The 22300-nt window shown below is 42.1% G+C and overlaps 1 protein-coding gene across 1 annotated transcript in view; it reads right to left on the minus strand.

Annotated features, from left to right (window-relative positions):
• Positions 1-22300, minus strand: part of REL (REL proto-oncogene, NF-kB subunit) — an 85970-nt gene that overhangs the window by 40936 nt on the left and 22734 nt on the right. Inside the window, exons 4-5 of the mRNA XM_030196188.1 lie at positions 17521-17669; positions 2805-2896 (exon numbers count right to left, since the gene is read on the minus strand). Of these exons, the coding sequence (XP_030052048.1) occupies positions 2805-2896; positions 17521-17669 (241 nt within the window). The remainder of the gene's footprint in view (positions 1-2804; positions 2897-17520; positions 17670-22300) is intronic.

Below are 22300 nucleotides of genomic sequence, written 5' to 3' on the forward strand. Positions count from 1 at the left end.
AATCAGGGCAACTGATGGTTAGGAAAGTTGAAGCGGGAAGAGGGCAGACGCTGAGGACAAAAGAATGCAGAGGAACAGGGACTCAGACTTGGAACGTCAACTTCTTGTCTTCTGCCCAGTTGTACAGTTTACCCAGCCAATGTTAGGCAGCGACTAAGTCAGGACTCAGGTGGGATTTTGAGTGAGGATTTGGGATTAGGAGGACTACAGGGACTAGCTGATTAGGTGAGGGGTGTAAGTAAAGCTATGATATTAAGCATTCAAAGATGAGGAGGGGAGATAGTTTGAAGGACCTGGAGAGTTTGGGAGGCAGTTAAAAAGGAGGGGTATCTACAGAAAGGGTGGGAAAGAAAGGAAGGGGGACAAGTTTTTGAAGGGGGGTACCAAATGAGGAGGTAAAAAGGGGAATGGGAATCTGGATAGGAGAGAGGGGGGACTGGAGGTGGAGAGGAGATGAGTGGCAGAAAAGGAGCTGGGAGTGGTAAGAGGATAAGAGGCAAAGGAGGGGGATAAGTATACAAGGTGGATGAGGGAAATAGGAGGAAGGAATAAGAGATGGGGAATGGAAGACTAGGGAAGTAAGACTTGGGAATGGAAACCTGGTTGGTAGATATGGGGGTGGGGAGACTGGAGGGTGAAGAGGAGGAATATAATCTAGTTATAGGTAGAGAAAGGCAGATGAGAAAAATGGAGAAAAAAAAGAAAACAGAAGGATCAACGTCAGGGATAGATATAGGGCTGGAAGGGAAGAAGACTGGGAACACAAAGTGAAAATGATATCCTAGAAAAGGACTTAGAGAACCAACAAGAACAAAATGGTAAAGAGAGACCAAGACCAACCCAAATGGAAAAATAAAATGATCAGAAAACATGGGTACCTTCTACGGACCATTCTTGCAGTATGAGCCCTGATTATAAGCATAGTTCATACCGTAAGGCTGACCCCAACATGGAAGAACAAAAGCAAGTGTTGGCTCAGGGCACCAAAATCCCTTGAGCTGGCCCTGGCACTAAGCCTTGTGCAGTTTATTACATTGAACTCTGTTGTGTCTGGTAGCACTATACCAACAGCCTATTCTAGTTATTATTCCCTACAACAGCTATGGATTTGTACTTATAGGTGGTAATTTTATAACAGGGTGTTTATGTGCAATGTCCCTTTATATGAAAGGGTGTCAGATCTATCTCTATCTGTAATAGTGCACACATCCTCTTGTACAAATTTACATCTGCTCTGAAGATGTAAACATACGCATGTGCTCCATGCATCCTAAAACAGGTGCATACATCACATCTCCCCTGGCTCCACTCACTTTACAATCCCTGGGAATGCATACATGTGGGTATTCAGCTGAGCAGTTTGAGAAGAGCCATTTTCTATGTGTAAAACATGTTTTATATGTGAAAAACGCTTTATAAAAATGGTTTCCCTAGAAGGCTTGTAGTCTAATGGGTTAAAAAGGCACCCATGTGATTGCCGGCTTTATTTCAAAGGGACAACACAGGTAGAAAGCATCTACATACCTTGCGCTTGCACTGAAATCAAGACAGAGTGCACACAGAAATGTGAAAATACGGTCACCACATGTGCTTTCGCTTCCCCAACCTAACCCCACCCACTTGCACCTGCAGTAAGGGGGAAGAGCATGGGTAAACATGTATTTTAAACACATAAAAGCTTTTGACAACTGTCTGCCTAGTTTTCTCAGAGAACATGTTAACTACATGTCAGTATAAGGTATGGAGTAAAACCTGGACTGGCTCAGTTTGTTAAGACTGACTTAAGACTATAACACTACACTTCTGAATGTGAAACCTTTGAGATTTGTCTTCAGTGTTTCATGATTAACAAAAAAAAAGTGTGAGTGAGAAAGTAGCCACTACACAGAAAGCACTTAGTCAAAAGGGACTTTCATTTACACAAGATTCACTTCCTGTTTTTCAGGACTGAATAGCTGAATAAAGTAATACACATGCTAACCACTGCCATTTGGTCAATCAACTCAGATCTGTAGGAGGACAGTTGGGGGGGGGGGGGGGGTTGGCAGAGGTGTGTTTAGAGTGCATGGTGGGTGTAACTAAAGCATGTGAGGGAGTGTATGTACAGGGACGGAGTAGCAGGCTCATGGTTAGAGCAGTGGGCTGAAACCAAGGGAAGCCTGGTTGAAATCCTACTGCTGCTTTTTGTCATCTTGGGCAAGTCATTTAATCCTCCACTGTTTCAGGTACAAAACTTAAGATAATAAGCCCTAAGGGGACAGGAAAATATCTGCTATATCTGAATATAATTCGCCTTGAACTTCTGGAAGAGGTTCAAGTTAGATCCAAATATTTAAATAAAAATTTAAAAAAAAACCCAAAACTCACTTACATCCAATCTCAGTAGCCGAGCTGATTCACACACTCTTGGATGAAAAACTGGGATGTTTCTGTTGCATGACGTGAATATGAAGTGAAAGTCTAAACACGTTGACCACAGAGTTTTTTTTACAGAGCATGATGCAAGTACGTCAGTGAGCATTATCAGTAAGTTTGAGAGACTAAGGGCCTCTTTTGCAAAGCTGCGCTAGCGATTTCTGCATGGTAAACGAGAGGAAGCCCATTCAATTCCTAAGGGCTTTCTCTCATTTGCAATGTAGGAATCGCTAGCACAGCTTTGTAAGAGGCCCTTAGATTATACTCCATGTACCCTGGCTTAGGAGTGAGGTTCATTACTATCACGGTATGCATAACACTAACCAATTTCGGGACACTGCTCCAACATCAGCAGACTGGAACTTCACTATCCAAGAAGAACAACATACCTCTGTATGGGTTAATTTTTCTTGACATTCTAAAGTGGATGGCATTCTTTACTTCCTTCTTCTTTACACACTGAATGCCCAGGTTCTGAAAACTGGAACAGAGACCACATAAAATGGAGCTGTGCAGTTATTCAATGCACCCACTAAGTTAACAGAACTTTTCAGCATTGTTAAGTGAGCTACCGATGGAAAATTCTGCATTGACACTTCATCTTAAGTAGAGGAGTGTGGTAGCCGTGTTAGTCCACTCTTAAGGTTATCAATAGAAATCAAACAAAATAAAACATGGAAAAGAAAATAAGATGATAAGTTATGTCCAATAAAAAAGGTATCATCTTATTTTCTTTTCCATGTTTTATTTTGTTTGATTTCTATTGATGCATTGACACTGAAATGTTACCAGTATGAAATTACACTGGTTATAATAATAATAATAATATTGTGCATACAGCTTACTTACTGCACATTGGACACTAAAGATGTTTAATAATAACTGAAACACAAAAGCACTTTTTAACTCACACACATTTTATATAAAATATCTGAAAACTGAAATGTAACATTTTAGTCCATACTGGGAAAATACAAACTGTGCTTTAACTCTCTTCTTCAAAACATTTGGGGATGAAATTGAAAGGGAAATTATAGACCAGCAAGCCTGACATCAGTGCGAGGCACAATGATAGAAACTATTATAAAGAACAAAATTACTGAGCATATACAAGAATTAATGGGATAAAGCCAACACAGATTTTAGCCAAGGAAAATCTTGCCTCACCAATCTACTACATTTCTTTGAAGGAATGAATAAACACACAGATAAAGGTGGAGCCAGTTGATATTGTATTTTCAGAAGGCATTTGACAGAATACCTCATGAACAACTCCCAAGGAAATTAGAAAATCATGTGATAGGAGGTAGTGTCCTATTGTGGATTAAGAACTGGTTAAAAAAAAATAGAAAACAGAGTAGGGTTAAATGGTCAGTATTCTCAATGGAGAAGGGTAGATAGTGGGGTTCCCCAGGGGTCTGTGTTGGGACCGCTGCTTTTCAACTTATTTATAAATGATCTAGACATGGGAGTAACTAGTGAGGTAATTAAATCTGCTGATGACACAAAGTTATTCAAAATTGTTAAATCACAACAGGATTGTGAAAAATTACAAGAGGACCTTACGAGACTGGGAGACTGGGCATCCAAATGACAGATGATGGTTAATGTGAGCAAGTCCAAAGTGATGTATGTAGGGAAGAGGAACCCAAACTACATGATGCAAGGTTGCACATTAGGAGTCACCGCCCAGGAAAAGGATTTAGGTGCCATCATTGATATGTTGAAATCCTCTGCTCAGTGTGCAGCGGCGGCTAAGAGCAAATAGAATGTCAGGAATTGTTAGGAAAGGAATGGAGAACAAAACAAATTATGCCACCTTTGTATTATTTCATAGTGACCACACCTTGAATATTGTGTGCAATTTTGGTCATCTTAAAAAAAAAAACAAAAAGATATGGTGAAATTAGAAAAGGTTACAGAGAATGGTGAGGAAAATGATAAAGGGGGTGGGACAACTTATCTATGAGGAAAGGCTAAAGAGGCTTGGGCTCTTCAGCTTGGAGAAGAGATGGCTGAGGGGAGATATGATAGGTACTGATGGATTTGGGGATATGAGCACAGGAGAGATACTGGACAGGGAAGTATAGGGATGCAGAAGGAAGATGCTGAATGTGGGGGATGATAGGGACACAGAATGGAAGATGGATGGGGAGAGAAGAGATGTCAAACGGACAGGAGAACCTGGTGAGTGAGTTAAGAGAAGACAGAGGGAAGCAGAAACCAGAGCCTGAAACCAACATGATTTTTAAAATACAATGATCAGACAATAAAAGGTAGAAAAAATAAATTAATTTTCTATTTTGTGATTAGAATATGTCAAATTTGAAATGTACATTTTGCCAGAGCTAGTGTTAAAACATGGCTGGCGCCCAGGGCAGAAATCTGGGAGGGGACTCCAAAGCCCACTATCAGGCTGCACTTTCTTCAGCTTTCATCAGGCTTGGGACTCTCTCTGGTGAGAAGCCAAGAGCAGTTTCCCTAGTTGCACTCCCCCAACACCATCCCCGGAATGTGCCATCTTTATATTTTGAAAAATGTATTTAAAAAAAACAATCCCCAAATAGAACAACAGAGACTTGTTAGACCCCTAAGACAGTTTCTTAAAAGTTTATAAATAATATTTGTGAAGAGGGAGAATTCAGAATAGGCTGCTCCCAGAAAAGAGCCAATTTCAATGAACCTTGTCGTATAGCACAACTCACATGAATGCTCTATACATCACCATTCCCCCTCAGTTGGTAATGTGAAAACACAAATTTATTTGTGCTTTTTCCTTATGCTTCTAGCATATAACTTTGGGATGGTATGTACAATCAAGTCTCTTAAATCAACTTTTTTTAAATATATTTATAAATAATTTAGAGATGGGAGTAACTAGTGAGGTAATTAAATTTGCTGATGACACAAAGTTATTCAAAGTTGTTAAATCGCGACAGGATTGTGAAAAATTACAAGAGGACCTTACGAGACTGGGAGACTGGGCGGCTAAATGGCAAACGACGTTTAATGTGAGCAAGTGCAAGGTGATGCATGTGGGAAAAAAGAACCCGAATTTTAGCTACGTCATGCAAGGTTCCACGTTAGGAGTTACGGACCAAGAAAGGGATCTAGGTGTCGTCGTCGATAATACGCTGAAACCTTCTGCTCAGTGTGCTGCTGCGACTAGGAAAGCGAATAGAATGTTGGGTATTATTAGGAAAGGTATGGAAAACAGGTGTGAGGATGTTATAATGCCGTTGTATCGCTCCATGGTGCGACCGCACCTTGAGTATTGTGTTCAATTCTGGTCGCTGCATCTCAAGAAAGATATAGTAGAATTGGAAAAGGTGCAGCGAAGGGCGACTAAAATGATAGCGGGGATGGGATGACTTCCCTATGAAGAAAGATTAAGGAGGCTAGGGCTATTCAGCTTGGAGAAGCGACGGCTGAGGGGAGACATGATAGAGGTATATAAAATAATGAGTGGAGTGGAACAGGTGGATGTGAAGCATCTGTTCACGCTTTCCAAAAATACTAGGACTAGGGGGCATGCGATGAAACTACAGTGTAGTAAATTTAAAACAAATCGGAGAAAATTCTTCTTCACCCAACATATAATTAAACTCTGGAATTCGTTGCCGGAGAAAGTGAAGGCGGTTAGCTTAGCAGAGTTTAAAAAGGGGTTGGACAGTTTCCTAAAAGACAAGTCCATAAACTCCTACTAAATGGACTTGGGAAAAATCCACAATTCCAGGAATAACATGTATAGAATGTGTGTACGTTTGGGAAGCTTGCCAGGTGCCCTTGGCCTGGATTGGCCGCTGTCGTGGACAGGATGCTGGGCTCGATGGACCCTTGGTCTTTTCCCAGTATGGCATTACTTATGTACTTATATACTTATATACTAAGTTTGTAATAATCCAACTGCTAAAGACAGATAAGCCTCATGGGAAGGATCATTAAAGAATCAAAGTGAGCAAGAGGCAACCACTTATCTTATCTCCCCGCTGGAACATATCAATACAACAGAGCACCCTGTTTCAGAAACTCCTTCTTCAGGGAGTAAAGGTGCATTATAAACCCATAATTGCAAGCAGGAGTATCTTCTTCAGTGGATGACTACTACTACTACTACTTAACATTTCTAGAGCGCTACTAGGGTTACGCAGCACTGTAAAAAATAAACAAAGAAGGATGAAAGACCTTTTATATTTTGCACAGTACAGGAGTAAATGCATCTCTTTCTATATCTCTGGTGGTGTGCTATATAAATGTTTGAGGCTTGCGCAGATGGAGTCAGAGCTGACGGGGCGAGGATGGGGACAGAGCTCGTAGGAATGGGGATAAACTTTGCTCCCGTGTCATTCTCTATTGTTTAAGACCCCGCATTACCCCAAGTTATACTCGAGTTCAATGTGGCTAACAACGGAGATTAAGTAGACATAATAATTAGTGTACAACAATCATCTTACAATACAGTCAATATCTGAAGTACAGACAAATAAAGAGAAGATACAGCGTGCACCATTTGGATAAGTAAGGGCATACTTCATATGTGATATGCAAGTTAATTAATCCTGGAATTCGTAAACCATTGATAAGACACAGTGAAAAGAAATGTTTAGTTTCTACGTTTTCCTTTGTTTATGTGAGAAATATGTAATATTTCAAAACATTAACTGAAAAAAATAATAAAAAGGAAAAGCATGCACCCTGTTCTATAATTACCCCCAGTCTTTAAAATGAAAGATCAGAAGAGGAGGAGGTAGATGCAGGAAGTAAGTGTTGCTTTCTTGCTGCTGTTGAGAAAGGGACAGAATAGGCCCATACTATGAGAAAGTTACCTGTACAAAATATATACAGGTACAAAATAAGTACACCACTTTGACTGTAACCACAGAACGGCCATATATCAAGTCCCTTCCCAGTTCTGTAAAGCTAGAGATTCATACCAATCATGTTGATTTGCTATAGGCCAGAAAGAAACGGCAACCCCTCCCCCATCTGTGGAATTTACCAATCCGATTCCAAAACATGGAGCAGAAGAATTAAGGTGAGATTAAGTAGGATAAATAATGTGAATCTGAGAATAAATTCCTTCATGGTGCTACAAGCCTTTATAATACAGGCAACGCTGAATGTGGAAGCCAACTGAAAAGGAATACAAAATAGCAGCAAAAAGATCCCAAGAAAGGAGGAACTGCCTACTAGGGGATTCAGTCAAAGGGGCAAGACTAAGAAGTTCAAATGCCTACTAGGATCAGGACCAGCTTTAGGGTAGAATGAGCAGGGCTGTTACTGGGGACACTGGGCCCGATAATCAAAACCATTTAACAGGCCAGGAACAGCTCCTGACTGGTTAAATAGCGTTTTAGCACCTAACCGTAGATATTCATCAAAACATAGCCGTTAAGGCATGGATACTCAGCGTCAAACCAGCTGTGTTTAGCGGTTAAAATAGTCCACATAAATAAGAGGCCTATCTTTAACCACTAAGCAGTTAACCAGTTAGTGCTGAATATCAACTTAACCAGTTAAGTTGCCACAATCAAAAATGAAACCGGATATTCAATGCTGGTTGCCGGAAACAGCTCGGCATTGAATATCTGGGTTTAACGCCGGTGGCAGACAGCAAAAACGCCGACTGCCACCAGATGAATATCAGGGGGGACTGTGTCCAAAAGCACTACCAAGATCCAAGTGCAAAACTAACTGGGAATGCCACATGACTCTTTGCTGACCTAACCCACCCACTCTGTCTAGGCTGGCCATGGTCGGGGGGGGGGGGGGGGGGGGGGAAGAGACTGTCCCTTGCTCGCACCCTTCCCAAAGAGTAACCCACCCTAGAACTGGCGCTACTGGATCTATAGCATTCTCACGATTGTCACACAAGAAATAAGAGGCAAGACTGGTTTCTTAGTTCATTTGAAGATAAATGACCTGGCTAGAAATCAGGTCAGGGCAATACATGAGGATTTCAGGAAGTCAGAAGCGGGCCTTAGGCAGCTGTTCAGAAAATATTTCTTTACAGAGGAGTCACTTCTATATGGCAAGGGGGAATATCACACCAGGAACATTGGTACACATTACTTAAGTAGTATAAAGAAAGAAATTATAGATTCCTTGTACAAAAATTTGACACTAAATACTCCCCAACACTCACTGCTATACAAGAGGAATTTTGTGTAGCAGTGAGTAATAATCACACAACAAATTTTAAATGCATAACAATGAGTAACACTTGTTTTCTAACTTCTTTCTAACCTGTTCTAGTGTCCATTTGTCTCTCTATTTGCTGTTCCCATTTCTTGGCCTCCATCTCTCTTTTGCGGCAACTAAACAGCAGCAACAAAGCAACCATCACAAGTGCAGGAGTGTGGGGGAGGGGCACTCATGAAATACAGTTGGCCATGAAAGCAGCACGTACCACAGAGGACAGTGAACACACTGCACTTCCACTCTTGAATCTACCTTCTATTTCTCCTACTGGTAGTTTTGGTTCCAGCTGAGGTGAAAAATCCGCAGCTCAGTTTTGGCCAGAACTAAAGCCGAAAAAGTTGTGGGGTTCTTTCCTGCACCCAAAGAGAACAAAGACCACCAGGGCTTGTTAAAGTAAGCCCGAAGAGGGCTTACTGTTGGGGAAGACTCTCTTTCGTCAGGAGTGGTCGAACAGGCAGCTCGGGGGGGGGGGGGGGGGGGGGGGGGGGGGGGGTGGCGCAGAGAGTTTTGGTTTCAGCTGAAAATGCCAATGCATTTTCGGCTCAAACCCGAACCTGGATTTCAGTCTTGTTTCTGTGCCGAATCTGAAACTGAAATTCAGTCAGCCTCTATGGAGGGAGGAGGAAATGAGACCAGTTTAGGGGGCCAAAGTACAGCACTTTCAATGTCCCCCACAGAGCCTGCGGCCTTTACATTAGGTCGACAGTCAGATTTGTCTTTTGTTCATTTCAGATAAGTACAAGGGCTATTTACCACCCTAGACAAACTTTCAGCCTCGTGTCTCCCCACCCCCCATTACTTTTCATGCTCCTAAGCCCTTTCAGATTTTCATAATTATTCAAGTCATGATTATATCAACTTCACCCAATCCCAGAGCAACCCTGTAAGAATGTATAGACGAACATCATACATTTAAACAATATACTGTTTTGTACATATATATGTAATACGGGCAATTTCCAAAAGCTGTTTACCTAGGTAAAAGCTTACTTAATCAGGAAAATGGGTTTTCTCCCTTGTAGGTAAAAATATTTACCAGTGGTTCGAGGGATCAGGAAGCTAAGTCAGATGGAAAGCTTGGGGCTGGCAAAAGTAGCAGATATGAGTTGCTGCTGGTGAAGAACGAAGAACTTAAAGTACGGTGTGGGGGGGGGGGGGGGATGCAGTTAAGAGACCCCCCCCCCCCCACTCCAATTGACTCTAGGAGGGACAGGGGACAGACATACAAACACCTCAAAGGTATTAATAATGCTCAAAAAGCATTTTCCAGAGGAAAGGAAGTTCTAGAGCACAATGCTAAACACAGGCAGTGGAATGGGGTGGGCTAATAGGGCCATAGCTTGAACAATATTTTACCCAACACAGCAACTTCAACTAGAGCACCTGGGCACAGGGATAGAAACTGGTTTATTTGGTCCATCTATGCAAAAAGGTGATCTGAGAATGAAAAATACATATTTCAGGTGAGTTGATATTCTCTGCTGATGAGAACCAGAAAAACACCCCCTTCCCCCCTCTGCTGTCAGAAAGTGGCACAATGTTTTCATAGGGAACACAGCAGCTGCAGAAGAGGCGTGATGTGGCACTAGGGAACATCTTCCCCTTCGGAGAGGAGCACCAATGGTCTTAGAGCCTAGGAGGACAGGAAGAGGTAAAAAGAAAGGAGAGAGATGAGCACTGAGCCCAAGTGCAGAGGAGGGATGGGGAGATGTAGAGAGGAGGACTGCACCTTGGGGGGACGGTTTGATTTGCATAGGAGTTGGGTCAGAGTGTGCATTCTCTGGGGAATAAATGCACACCTGCCATAAAGATGATCATTGGTGGGTGGGGGAGGGAGGGGGGGGAGAACACAGCAAGTGATTTTGTCCCTGGCAATTAAGTCACAGAGAAAACTTTTATATCCTTGATACGAGGTTAAAAGGGGACAGATGCAGGACTACAAATACTTCTTTACACAAAGGCTGATAGATAAGGTGAAACAACCTCCCAGTGAAGGTAGTGAACAAAAAGGGGGGGGGGGGGCATGAGAAAGTATTAGATAAGCACAGAAGGATCCTTGGAAGGGAAGGTAGGCACAGTGTTTCATTTTGGAAATGGGAAAACTACATGGAACTGCAGTTCATCCTTGCTGCCATTTGCTGTGCTGAAATTGTATTTGCAGACGGTTTGCAAAATGTCAAGATTCTGTAGCAATGGAAACATGTTAAGGTTCATTTGCATATGACTGCATCAGATCTGTGCTTGGGAATTCCCCTTCCCTCCAATCTATCCCACATGGAAATACCATGACATCATCAAGGTCTGGTGGATATCTGAACCAGGAAGCAAACCTATTAGTAATGACATTACTAAACATTTTGGGCACAGACAAGTACTGTACAGCTGATTAGGCCTATAGATTGATTTATTTATTTACTTAGGTAATAGTGCAGTGTTATGATCACATACCTAAGCTGACATACAGCATACCTGATATACATTTGTTAGAAACCAAAGCAGTGCACAGAGGTGCAGTTTTTAATCCATTTATCCCCCTCTTCCTGCTTAGCTTACAGGTACTTAGTATTCATGGGCCTGCAAAAGGATTTTGGAATGGGGACTCTGTCCAGAATTTCCCTTTCAAAATCCATTGTGCGGCCAGTGCCGTGATGTTTCAGCACCCTGGGCCCGTTGCTGATGCAAGATAGATATGGGGAGGGAACACGTAGCGATTTCAAAATGAAACTGCTGTGCATGCTTCCAGCACTCCACCTTTTCCCCACAGCGGCCCAGGGGCAGTATTCAAAGGGGTAGACAGTCTTCTATGAATACACATTTTTCAAAACTGCCCCCATAATAATCACCAGTTATATGCTGTCTTTTTTTTCTCTGTACAAATACAAAAGTCTTTTAACGGTCTGCTGCTAGTAGGATGCGGGTATATCCTATGGCAGCAGATTTAATTTTGAAAGCTGGCCAAGGTAAGAGAGTCATGCAGGATTGGTAACTCATTTAATTCTGACTGGACTTTCCTTCCTCAGCTGTGGATCACCCCTGCACATATCCTGGGGGGGGGGGGGGGGGGGGGGGGAAGAGGACAAACCCAGACTGAATATTATAGTAGATGCATTAGGTTATTTGAAAATATAACTATTACATAAGTGCCAAAATGTTTAGCAGTAAATGTCTAAGCCTTCCAATTTATCAAGCTACATCTCTGCACCAGTGTTCCACAGTTCTCATATTTTTTCTGTTCTGGACCCACTTACAGGCTTTGCTAAAATCCTGGAACTTGGCACAGAAATAGGGTGGAGGAGCGGCCTAGTGGTTAGGGTGGTGGACTTTGGTCCTGGTGAACTGAGGAACTGAGTTTGATTCCCACTTCAGGCACAGGCAGCTCCTTGTGACTCTGGGCAAATCACTTAATCCTCCATTGCCCCATGTAAGCCGCATTGAGCTTGCCATGAGTGGGAAAGCGCGGGGTACAAATGTAACAAAAATAAAAATTCCAATGTAAATTTGCAGTGGATATTCTGTGGCTTTGTTTTTCAGTCTAACCTCATCTTACCAGTACCCCTTGCTGAGTAAAGTAAAGTACTTTACTGAGTAAAGTATCTGCACTCTGTCACTTATGTACTTATGTACTTATCTGTTGGGGAGAGAATGCACTTCCTGTGGTACTTTGGGGGGGGGGGGGGGCATTTTGTTCCTTGCAGAATTGTTTTTCTGGCTCTTCAATCACTGAAGCAGCTGTCCCATTGTGTGGTGGGAAATTGGCTGTTTCAGCCGGGGAAGTAGTTTTCTGGCTAACAAAGCCAAGTGCATCTTTGCACTTCTCCTCCACTCAGGACTGGATTTACATATAAGCTAGACAAGCTTAGAGTAGGGGGTTCCCAAACTTTTCTTGGGAGAAGCCCAGCCAGTCAGATTTTCGGGATGTCCACGGTAAGTATGCATGAGATCAATTTGCATACACCGCCTCCTTGGTGTGCGGATCGGTCTCATGCATGTTCATTGTGGATGTCCTGAAACCTGACTGGCAGGGGAGCTCCAGGGACATGTTTAGGAATCACTGGCTTAGGACCTCACACTTTACTAGCATGGACCTAAAAACTTACTTTCTTCTTCCTTACTTGTTGGGCAGACTGGATGAACCGTACAGGTCTTTATCTGTCGTCATTTACTAACTCATCAGAATTTGACACTTACTCCTTGGCATCTTATTATTAAAACCTGTCATTGCAACTGAACACTCCCCTACAGACAAATACACAAATTAAGGACAGAATTTGGGATTTAGATTTTCAGTCCCAGCTCCTTATAATAATTTTGGTCTGAATTTCTTCATACTGGAGAAAGAGCTTTACTCATCTGCCTCCCCATCGCCAGGGGCAGCCCAACTATTAGGAGCGACATCTCGGGGCAGCTTCACAGAGTTTTACCTTGTCACGGTGACTTTTCAAACTCAGCAGCAGCAGCGATTCCCATACACTGCCCTTCCGCCACTAGCACCCGCCTCTTCCCTTTACTGCGGCTGCTGAGCCTCTGACGAAACAGGAAGTTACTTCAAAGAGGTGGCCTCAGTAAAGAAAAGAGGTGGCCTCAGTAAAGGGAAGAGGCGGGTGACGGCGGTGGAAGGGCAGCGTATGGGAATTGCTGCCACTGCCGGGTTTGGAACATCACCATGACGAGGTAAAACTCCCGGGAAGGGCTGCAGCATGTCAGCTCTGCCTCAGGCGGCATCTTGCCTTGGGCTGGCCTTGTCCATCACATATAGTTATACTACACTGATATTAGAGAAAGAAACTTTTGATTGGCTGCATATCCCATAATGTGCTATGAGAGAAGAGGGGGTGCCATTTACAGAGATATTTTAGAAATTCTAGGCTGCAAAGTGGGATTGAAAGTGAGAGGGAAAGAGAATGAACCCCATGCCATGAGGTCCAACTACAGACATTATAAAACAATGTTTTATAATGTTTCTGGAATGTTTCATCAACAGAAAATAAAATCTCTAGACTTTTCAGTGTCACCCTCCATGGATATTGTTTGTAGAAACCCAAATTTCATACTTTTCCATCTTACTGTAAGTATCTTGTGCTCATTTAGGGCCGTTTGAAGGTTTTTCATTTCATTTTAAGCCTATGAAGAAAATGCTTAGCAAATATGTCCCTAAAACATCAACTGTAAAACAAACAACAACAAAAAAAAAACCTCAAACCAACCAGGAACTGACTATTATACTACAAATAAAAACTAATGAAACACTACTAGTAATTAGAGCTGTACTGAATAGCATATTTTACCATTCAGCTGAATACGAATAATGAAAAATATGATTTGGTTGAAAAGAAACAGGCATTGAGCTTTAACGAAACAAAATAAGCAACATGAAATCAGAGATCACCCCCCCCCCCCCCCCCCCCAGTTAAATGGCAGTTAGCAGGCTGTGCAGCGATATTCAGCGGGGGACAGCCAGTTATCCCCTGCTGAATATTCCCAGTAAGCGCGATATAGCCGGTATCCCTGGATATTCAAGCCATATCCGGCTATTCTAGGCAGCCACATTAGGCCGCTTAAATAGCCAGTTTAAAGTTAAGGAGTTACCTTCGGATATCGATATAGCCGGTTAATGTTAAACCCGCTAAAAATAAACTGGATATTCAATGCCAGTCACTGGAAACGGCCCGGCATTGAACATCAAGCCTAACCGCTGACTGCAGGAGTAAGCTGGGCTCCCTCCTGCAGTCTGAATATCATCTCTCAAGTGTTTATTTCAGTAGGATTTAGCACAGTAGAGCCCTGCATTATTCGTATTCGTTTGAATACGAATAAATGTATTCGGGGCACTACTCAGACATAAAACAAATTGAATATGAATATTCAGTACAACCCTATAATTTGCTTTTAAAAGCCTATTCATATTAGGAAGAACAACTTGGGAGTCACAATTGACCGAAATCTTACACTCGAAGATCATGCGAAAAATACAGCAAAAAAAAATGTTCTACTCAATGTAGAAACTTAAAAGGATCAAACCTTTCTTCCCAAGAGAAGTATTCCGCAGCCTAGTACAATCAATGGTGCAAAGTCATCTAGACTACTGCAATGCCATTTATGCCGGATGCAAAGAACAAATCATTAAGAAGCTTCAAACCGCTCAAAACACAGCAGCCAGACTCATATTTGGGCAAGCGAAATACGAAAGCGCCAAACCCCTAAGAGAGAAACTACACTGGCTACCACTAAAAGAACGAATTGCGTTCAAAGTTTGCACCCTTGTCCACAAAATCGTTCACGGGGAAGCCCAGACCTATATGTCAGACCTTATAGACTTGCCTACCAGAAACGCAAAGAGATCAGCACGCACATTCCTCAATCTCCACTACCCTAACTGCAAAGGGCTAAAATATAAATCCATATAGGCGACCAGTTTTTCATACATCTGCACGCAGCTATGGAATGCACTACCGAAGGCCATAAAAATCACACAAGACCTATCTATCTTCCCAAGGCTACTGAGAACAGATCTGTTCAAGAAGGCATACCATAAACATCCATCTTAAATACTAATAATAAGACCTTACACGACCTAGACATACTTGAAATCTTATCACTTGACTGATATTAATGAACTACCACTTTAATCCTCATGTCGAATATGGTCTTTCCATAGCCGATGACCTAATGTATGTTACAACCCAATTTATTACCCAGTACCTTCATGCATTTCCATAATGTATACTCATTTACCATGTATATATGCACATGATATCAGGGGCGTATCTGAACTGCGGCGGTAGGGGGGGCCAGGGCCAGAGTGAGGGGGCACATTATAGCCCCCCCCCCCGCCGCCATTGCCGATCCCCCTCCCCCCAGCCGCTGCCATTGCCAACCCTCCCCCTCCGTTGCTCGCCTACCTTCGCTGGCGGGGGACCCCAACCCCCGCCAGCCGAGGTCCGCGTCCTCCTGCCGCTGCCAGCTGCCTTTAAAGAATTCCGTCAGCTGGCGGGGGACCCCCAACCCCCGCCAGCCAAGTCGAGGTCCTTTCATTTTTCCACTGAAGCTGGCGCTGACGAAAGTTTCTTTTGAGTCTGACGTCGCTGCACGTTGTACGTGCAGGACGTCACACTCAGAAACAGAATGAAGCTGTTTCTGAGTGTGACGTCCTGCACGTACAACGTGCAGCGCGTCAGACTCAAAAGAAACTTTCGTCGGTGCCAGCTTCAGTGGAAAAATGAAAGGACCTCGGCTTGGCTGGCGGGGGTTGGGGGTCCCCCGCCAGCTGATGGAATTCTTTAAAGGCAGCCGGCAGCGGCAGGAGGACGCGGACCTCGGCTGGCGGGGGTTGGGGTCCCCCGCCAGCGAAGGTAGGCGAGCAACGGAGGGGGAGGGTTGGCAGCGGTAGGGGGGTCCAGGGCGAAATCTGCGGGGGCCCAGGCTCCTGAGGCCCCACGCAGATACGCCCCTGCATGATATATATTTATACCATGATCTGTTCCATGCATGTTATGTTCCATGTATATTACCATGTAGGTATGCACCTGAACGCAATACCATTTGTAATTCTGTTACCCGGAAATGGCATCCGCCATTACGGCAAATGTAAACCACATTGAGCCTGCAAATTGGTGGGAAAATGTGGGATACAAATGCTACAAATAAAATAAAATAAATAAATAAATAAATAAAAAACCTCATTCACTGCTTTCAAATTGAAAATAAGAACCACAGACTAGGGAAGGGTTTCAGGATATCCACAATGAATATACATGATATAAATCTGCATTACATTAGAACCCAGTACACATGTCTCGGGCATATTCATTGTGGATATCTTGAAAACTTGACTGGTAGTGGGTGTGCGCTAGCCTGGCGGTAGTCTCGTTTTGGCACGTGCTGCATGTGAGTAGACCTTACCGCGCCTTTGTAAAAGGGCCGCTTAGTGCTTTAAATTCAGTTACATAGGAGTGTTTTCACACTTACAGAGGCTGTATATCTTTTGAGAGTACAGTGTTCATCTACACAGAGTCTTGCAATGCAGATTCTTTGGGCATCCTCTTTTCAGGGGTCCAGTGGATCTGCTTTGTGCCTCTTCAAGCCCTAGAATTGCTTGCAACTTCCAAGGCAAGCGCTTTTTGCGCTAAAATGCAGGACTGCATTGAATCTATTGAATCTAACAGGTTACTTTCAATAGAAGACTTTTTAGCTTTGTTGCACATTTATGCTCAGTTGCTTTCTTTTTTAATAAATTAGTAACCCTGGTTTTGGAATTTGATTGGTCGTCCCCCATTTTTTCTTTTTTCTCTGTTGGTTTGCTTGGGGATTTCTTCTTTTATTGTATTTAACTGAAACCCCTAGCCAGTCAGGTTTTCAGGATATCCACAATGAATATTCATGAGAAAGAATTGCATGCAGTCGAGGAGGTGCATGCAGATTTTTCTCATGAACATTCATTGTGGGTATCCTGAAAACTTGACTGGCTGCGAGTTCCCCCAGGACAGGTTTGGGAACCAACAGATTATAGAACATTAGCACATACACATATGAATGTTACATTCATGCGTGTAAGCGCTAGAGGCACGCTCTGTGGTATTCTATAATGTGAAAGCGCAAGTCACATGTCACATAAATGTAAGGGGGTCTGCACAGGTGAGGGGCATGAGTGTCAAAAATTTATACAGATATATTATTGAATACTGTCATGCTAGTGTTCTATAATGGGATCTGGTCACCCAGATGGCATTATAGAATTCACGCTCGGTGTACTGCATTTTGGCTCACTTTACAGATTTGCCCCATAGATAAATGCTAAAGTTTGGGTAGGTTCAGAATAATCTGAAATGCAACTGAAGTCAATGAGGACAGCATACTTCTTTCACAGGAAGACAGTAATATGAATACCATCCTAAAAGCAGCACTTACGAGACAATCCTTCGCTCTGGTCCAAATTCCGATTCGTAGAAGCCTTCCATGCAGTCTTTTCCGACCAGGTCATGGGGATGCGGTTTGAATGGTTCACTCTTGGTGACCAGAGTAACTCGCACCTTGCCTTTTCCGGAGTAATTCATGATCTGCAAAAGAAGTGCAATTATATGATGCCTTGAAAACTAGTTTAAATAAACGCTATTACACGCTGACAACACCCTATTTTAAGGAATAATGTTAGAAAACAGGATGATTTCACCAAAGTATGTCAGATATAATGATCATTATCTGATAATGAAACCTGAAGTGCCACTTTAAAAAATATATTGCTACAAGAGCTTGCAGTCTAACACCCTTTAAGGTTTTTGATTGGGAGCAATGTGGGAGGCTGTTCCCTTGCCAGTCTTGTTTAGGAAACGTATGAAGAATTGCAATATTGTAAAATTTCTTTTATTGTTATACTGTTTATTGCAAGCATGTTATTATGTCACCTCAGCTATTTAATGTAATCTCTCTTGCACTGCTTGTTGTATTAACGGTAATTGTTTAATTAAAAAAAAAAATTCACTAAATCTAAAAACAGAATTGCTAAATATGATGTTCTAAAGCTAGTACTCTTCTTGGCAGTTGATTTTTGGTGCCAAATTACCTTCATACTCCTCTCCTTCAACCTATTTGGAGGAGTAGGCCTAGTGGTTAGTGCAGTGGACTTTGATCCTGGGGAACTGGGTTCAATTCCCACTGCAGCTCCTTGTGACTCTGGGCAAGTCACTTAACCCTCCATTGCCCCTGGTACAAAATAAGTACCTGAATATATGTAAACCGCTTTGAATGTAGTTGCAAAAACCTCAGAAAGGCGGTATATCAAGACCCATTTCCCTTTCCCTTTTTGGCATTAAGGCAAGCTACCATAGCTATCCCTTACACACCACAGGATAAATAATTGCTTTTCCACAGCCCGCAAACTTTAAAGGGACAATTTTGGTCTTTATCTGAAGTTAGCAATTACATACATTATAATATATCAAATATCTATTGTCAATTCTTCATTCAAGATAAATTTCAAAAAAAATGCATGAAGCATATTTGGTAACAATAAAGAGACATTATTCTTCATGTCCGATGTAATATATTATTCGCTATACAATCACATATTTGAAATCAGACTGCTTCCAATATAAACTAGTAGGAATCAACTGAAGGTGAACGAAGCATATTCTAGAATACTGTAAGTTGCTTTTCATAAGATAAGCTGAGTGCCCATCAAATAGATCTGCACAGCAGCAATGTAGGAATTCTCTGCTCATGTTCTCTAAAAATTACTGAAGGGGGGAGGGACCCGGGACACCCGAGTTTTCACCCCTGAGGCTGAAAGTCAACCAAACTGAAAAGAACACCTAACAAGCCTCAAAGAATTCCTGTGGCACAGAATAAAAGCAGAATAAAGCCAACAATAAAGAAAAAAGCTGAAAGACAATAAAGAGAGACTAATGGGCTCACTCCTACCTGCTGGGAGACTGAGAAAATCTGGGGCTAGGGTCACATGACCAGAGCTCCTATTGGCTCGCTAGAGTCAGAGTTTTTTTCTCAGTCTCCAACCTGCTGGTAGGCGTACACAACCCATCAGTCCAATCCTGGGCCGGTCCGGAGGGATGCTAAGGAAGGACATCATTAGTTGTGTTCAGAATCAAAACTAATGATAATAATAATATATCGAAAGTGCATTATTTCCTATCTCAAGGATTAGGATTTTAATATGTCCCCTCTCTTCACTTTTTTCAAATGTCCACTTTCCTTCAAGCTCAAGAATTTCCTTTGACGTGGAAGAGGAGGAACCATCTCATGATGCGGAGAAAAGAGGAACTTGAACATTCCAGAACTGCAGGATTAGAAACTACTGCTCCTAAGAGCAAAGGGTGGCGGTGATTGACACCCTTCTAATGGGCACACAGAGTTATCCATCTGTTGACTAAACATGTTACCGTCTCTGGGAAAAGGTTAATAAAATCACCAGAAACAAAAAATTAGGTTTTAATGAATTCTGTTAGAGCAAAAAATTGTAATACAACAGTCCAAACCCCATCCTTTTATGTGAAAAAAAAAATGAAAAAGTTACAGAAGTTCAAACACATGCTACCTTTTCAGACTGAGTATAGACACAGGACACGAAAAATAAGCCACTCTCAATATTTTGGATCTGAGACTTTAGTCAACCGTTTCCCAGAGATGGTCACATATGATATCCCAGAAGATGTCTTGGATCGATATTTACCAAAGAAAATTTGATTAGCTAGTCAATGCATCCATTACTAGTACATTAGACTACTGTAATTCATTACTGATTGGCTCCAGTAAAGCCCATTTACAACGGCTACAGCTGGTGGGAAATTCTGCTGCATGGGTGATAACTGGAGTCAAAAGACGGATTCACATTAACCCAATTTTGTATGATTTGCACTGGTTACCAGTTTCAAAAAGAATGGAATTTAAGATGCTTTGTCTTGTTTTAAAGCCTTAAAATTAGGACATCCTGAATATTTATCTAGAAAATTAGTCAAGTACTCTCCTTTACATGCACTGTGTTCCTCGCAAAAAGGACTTCAATTACCTGGTTTGGACACTGTTAGGTTGAAGTCGACTTGGAACTGAGCTTTTATACACTGGATCATCATTATAGAATTCCTGGTTGCACTGCTTTTCTGATCTTTTTTCCTATTACGGTTTTCGTAAAATTTTGAAGACCTTACTGTTCAACAATACTACAGTTGACTTGACAGGGGTGGTTTTTTTTTACTGTAATTTATTAACAGTTTTGATGAAGTAGAAAATGTTGTATGATGTAGGTATGTTGCACAATGTTTATGATTTTGTTGACAACTGCCTAGATACAACAGTATAGGCAGTATATCAAATCAATAAATCCAATCCAATCTGCACCAGCAGATATCACATTATATTCATAGGAATTATCAAACCTACAAACTGCTATCCAATGCTGATCATCCACATTGGAATGAATGGTACTGAAAAGGTACCACTATAAAAACATATCAAAAATGACTTCAAAGCTCAATGAGGATAAAGTAGACAGAGCATACAAGGTATTCTCATCAATCCTTATTAAGATAAAAAGCCAAGACAGAGGGTTTTTCCTGGAAACAAAGGAATGGCTACATAGTTGGTGTCAAAAAGAGTAGTTCTATTTCCTGGACCACGAGGGTCCAAGCTGTTGAATCAGGTATTATGTATGAGGTGTCTTCCAACACAGACTGGGATATCTACTGAGGGCAGACTTAAAGTAGATTGTCAGGGATGGGAGAGGGGGGGAAGCAAGGCTCTCAAGTAAGAAGAGAAAAACACTTGTAGATGTTCCTAATATGGGAAATAACAGGCCAGACCTAGCTGAAGTCATGGAAAATGGTAACTTGACTACAGTGGCAATTGTGAAGATATGCAAATTGGATATACAGTAGTTCTACTGGCTATAATCTATTCAGAAGGGACAAAGAAGGAGGTGGCATTGTATATATAAAAATATTAGAACAACAGATCTCAGAGCTTGGAGGTAAGGTGACATGGTAAGTTATTCTGGAAATAGGAATCCACATATGTACTGAAGTGAAAGAGAGGGATTGAGATTTGGTTGAAGACATTCACATACTGCAATGAAGGGGAAGTTCTGTTTAATCAGCCAGATACTGAATGGGACATCCTGTCTGCAACACCAACTAGAAACTATGAGATCCTGGTTTCTCTGCAGTGAGAATTGTTCCAACAACTATTAACAGAATTGTATTTGAGGAGATACTACACCTAGCACTTAAAAATGCGTAAAGTGTTTCTAATGTCACAGTAGGTTGTCACCTGGGAGCCAGACTGTATAGTTCAATACTAAGAATACAAGCAGTAATGGTTCACTCAAAAAATAAGAATCCTATACTTTAGAAAAACGACATCAGAGGTACTCATCCCATCTTATCAAAATTAATTAACTGGGGCCCCTTTTACAAAGGCAAGCTAGCATGTGCTAAATGTTAGAGATGCCAATATATTCCCACTGGCGTCTCTATCATTTAGCGCATGCTGAAAAGGTTAGCGTGCCTTTGTAAAAGACCTTCTGGGTGAGAAAAACTAGGGAGGCAAAAGTGAAGTCAGCAAAACTAGGAGTAATAAGGATAGCAAACCCTTTTGTTATGAAATGAAATAAAAGTAAAAGAACCCACTGTTTTGTTTTTTCAAAAGAAATGAATGAAAAAGGTAAGGCAAAAGAATAGCTTTCAAAACCTAAAAGAGATTCCAGAAAGAAAAACAATATCTCGATGTTTCCGCATGTTGAAGGAGTGATTTCCCTCCGATACAACACAAAATAAAAAAACCTTTTTTTGCCAGCCTCAATGTCCTACCCAGCTCCCTGACAGCAGTATGCAAGTCCCTGGAGCAGTTATTAATGGGTTGCAGTGCACTTCAGGGCAGGAAGGCCCAGGTCCATCCCCCCCTACCTGTTACACATGTGGTGCTAAGTGTTGAGCCCTCACAACCCCCCCCCAAAACTCACTGTACCCACATGTAGGTGCCCCCCTTCACCCATAAGGGCTATGGTAATGGTGTAGAGTTGTGGGGAGTGGGTTTGGGGGGGGGGATTTGGGGGCTCAGCACCCAAGGTAAGGGAGCTATGCACCTGGGAGCTATTTTTTTTAAACATTTTTCTAGAGTTACCCCCTAGGGTGCCCGTTGGTGTCCTGGCATGTCAGGGGGACCAGTGCACTACTACTACTAA

This window comes from Microcaecilia unicolor, chromosome 3 (genome assembly GCF_901765095.1).
Source record: "Microcaecilia unicolor chromosome 3, aMicUni1.1, whole genome shotgun sequence".
NCBI lineage: Eukaryota > Metazoa > Chordata > Amphibia > Gymnophiona > Siphonopidae > Microcaecilia > Microcaecilia unicolor.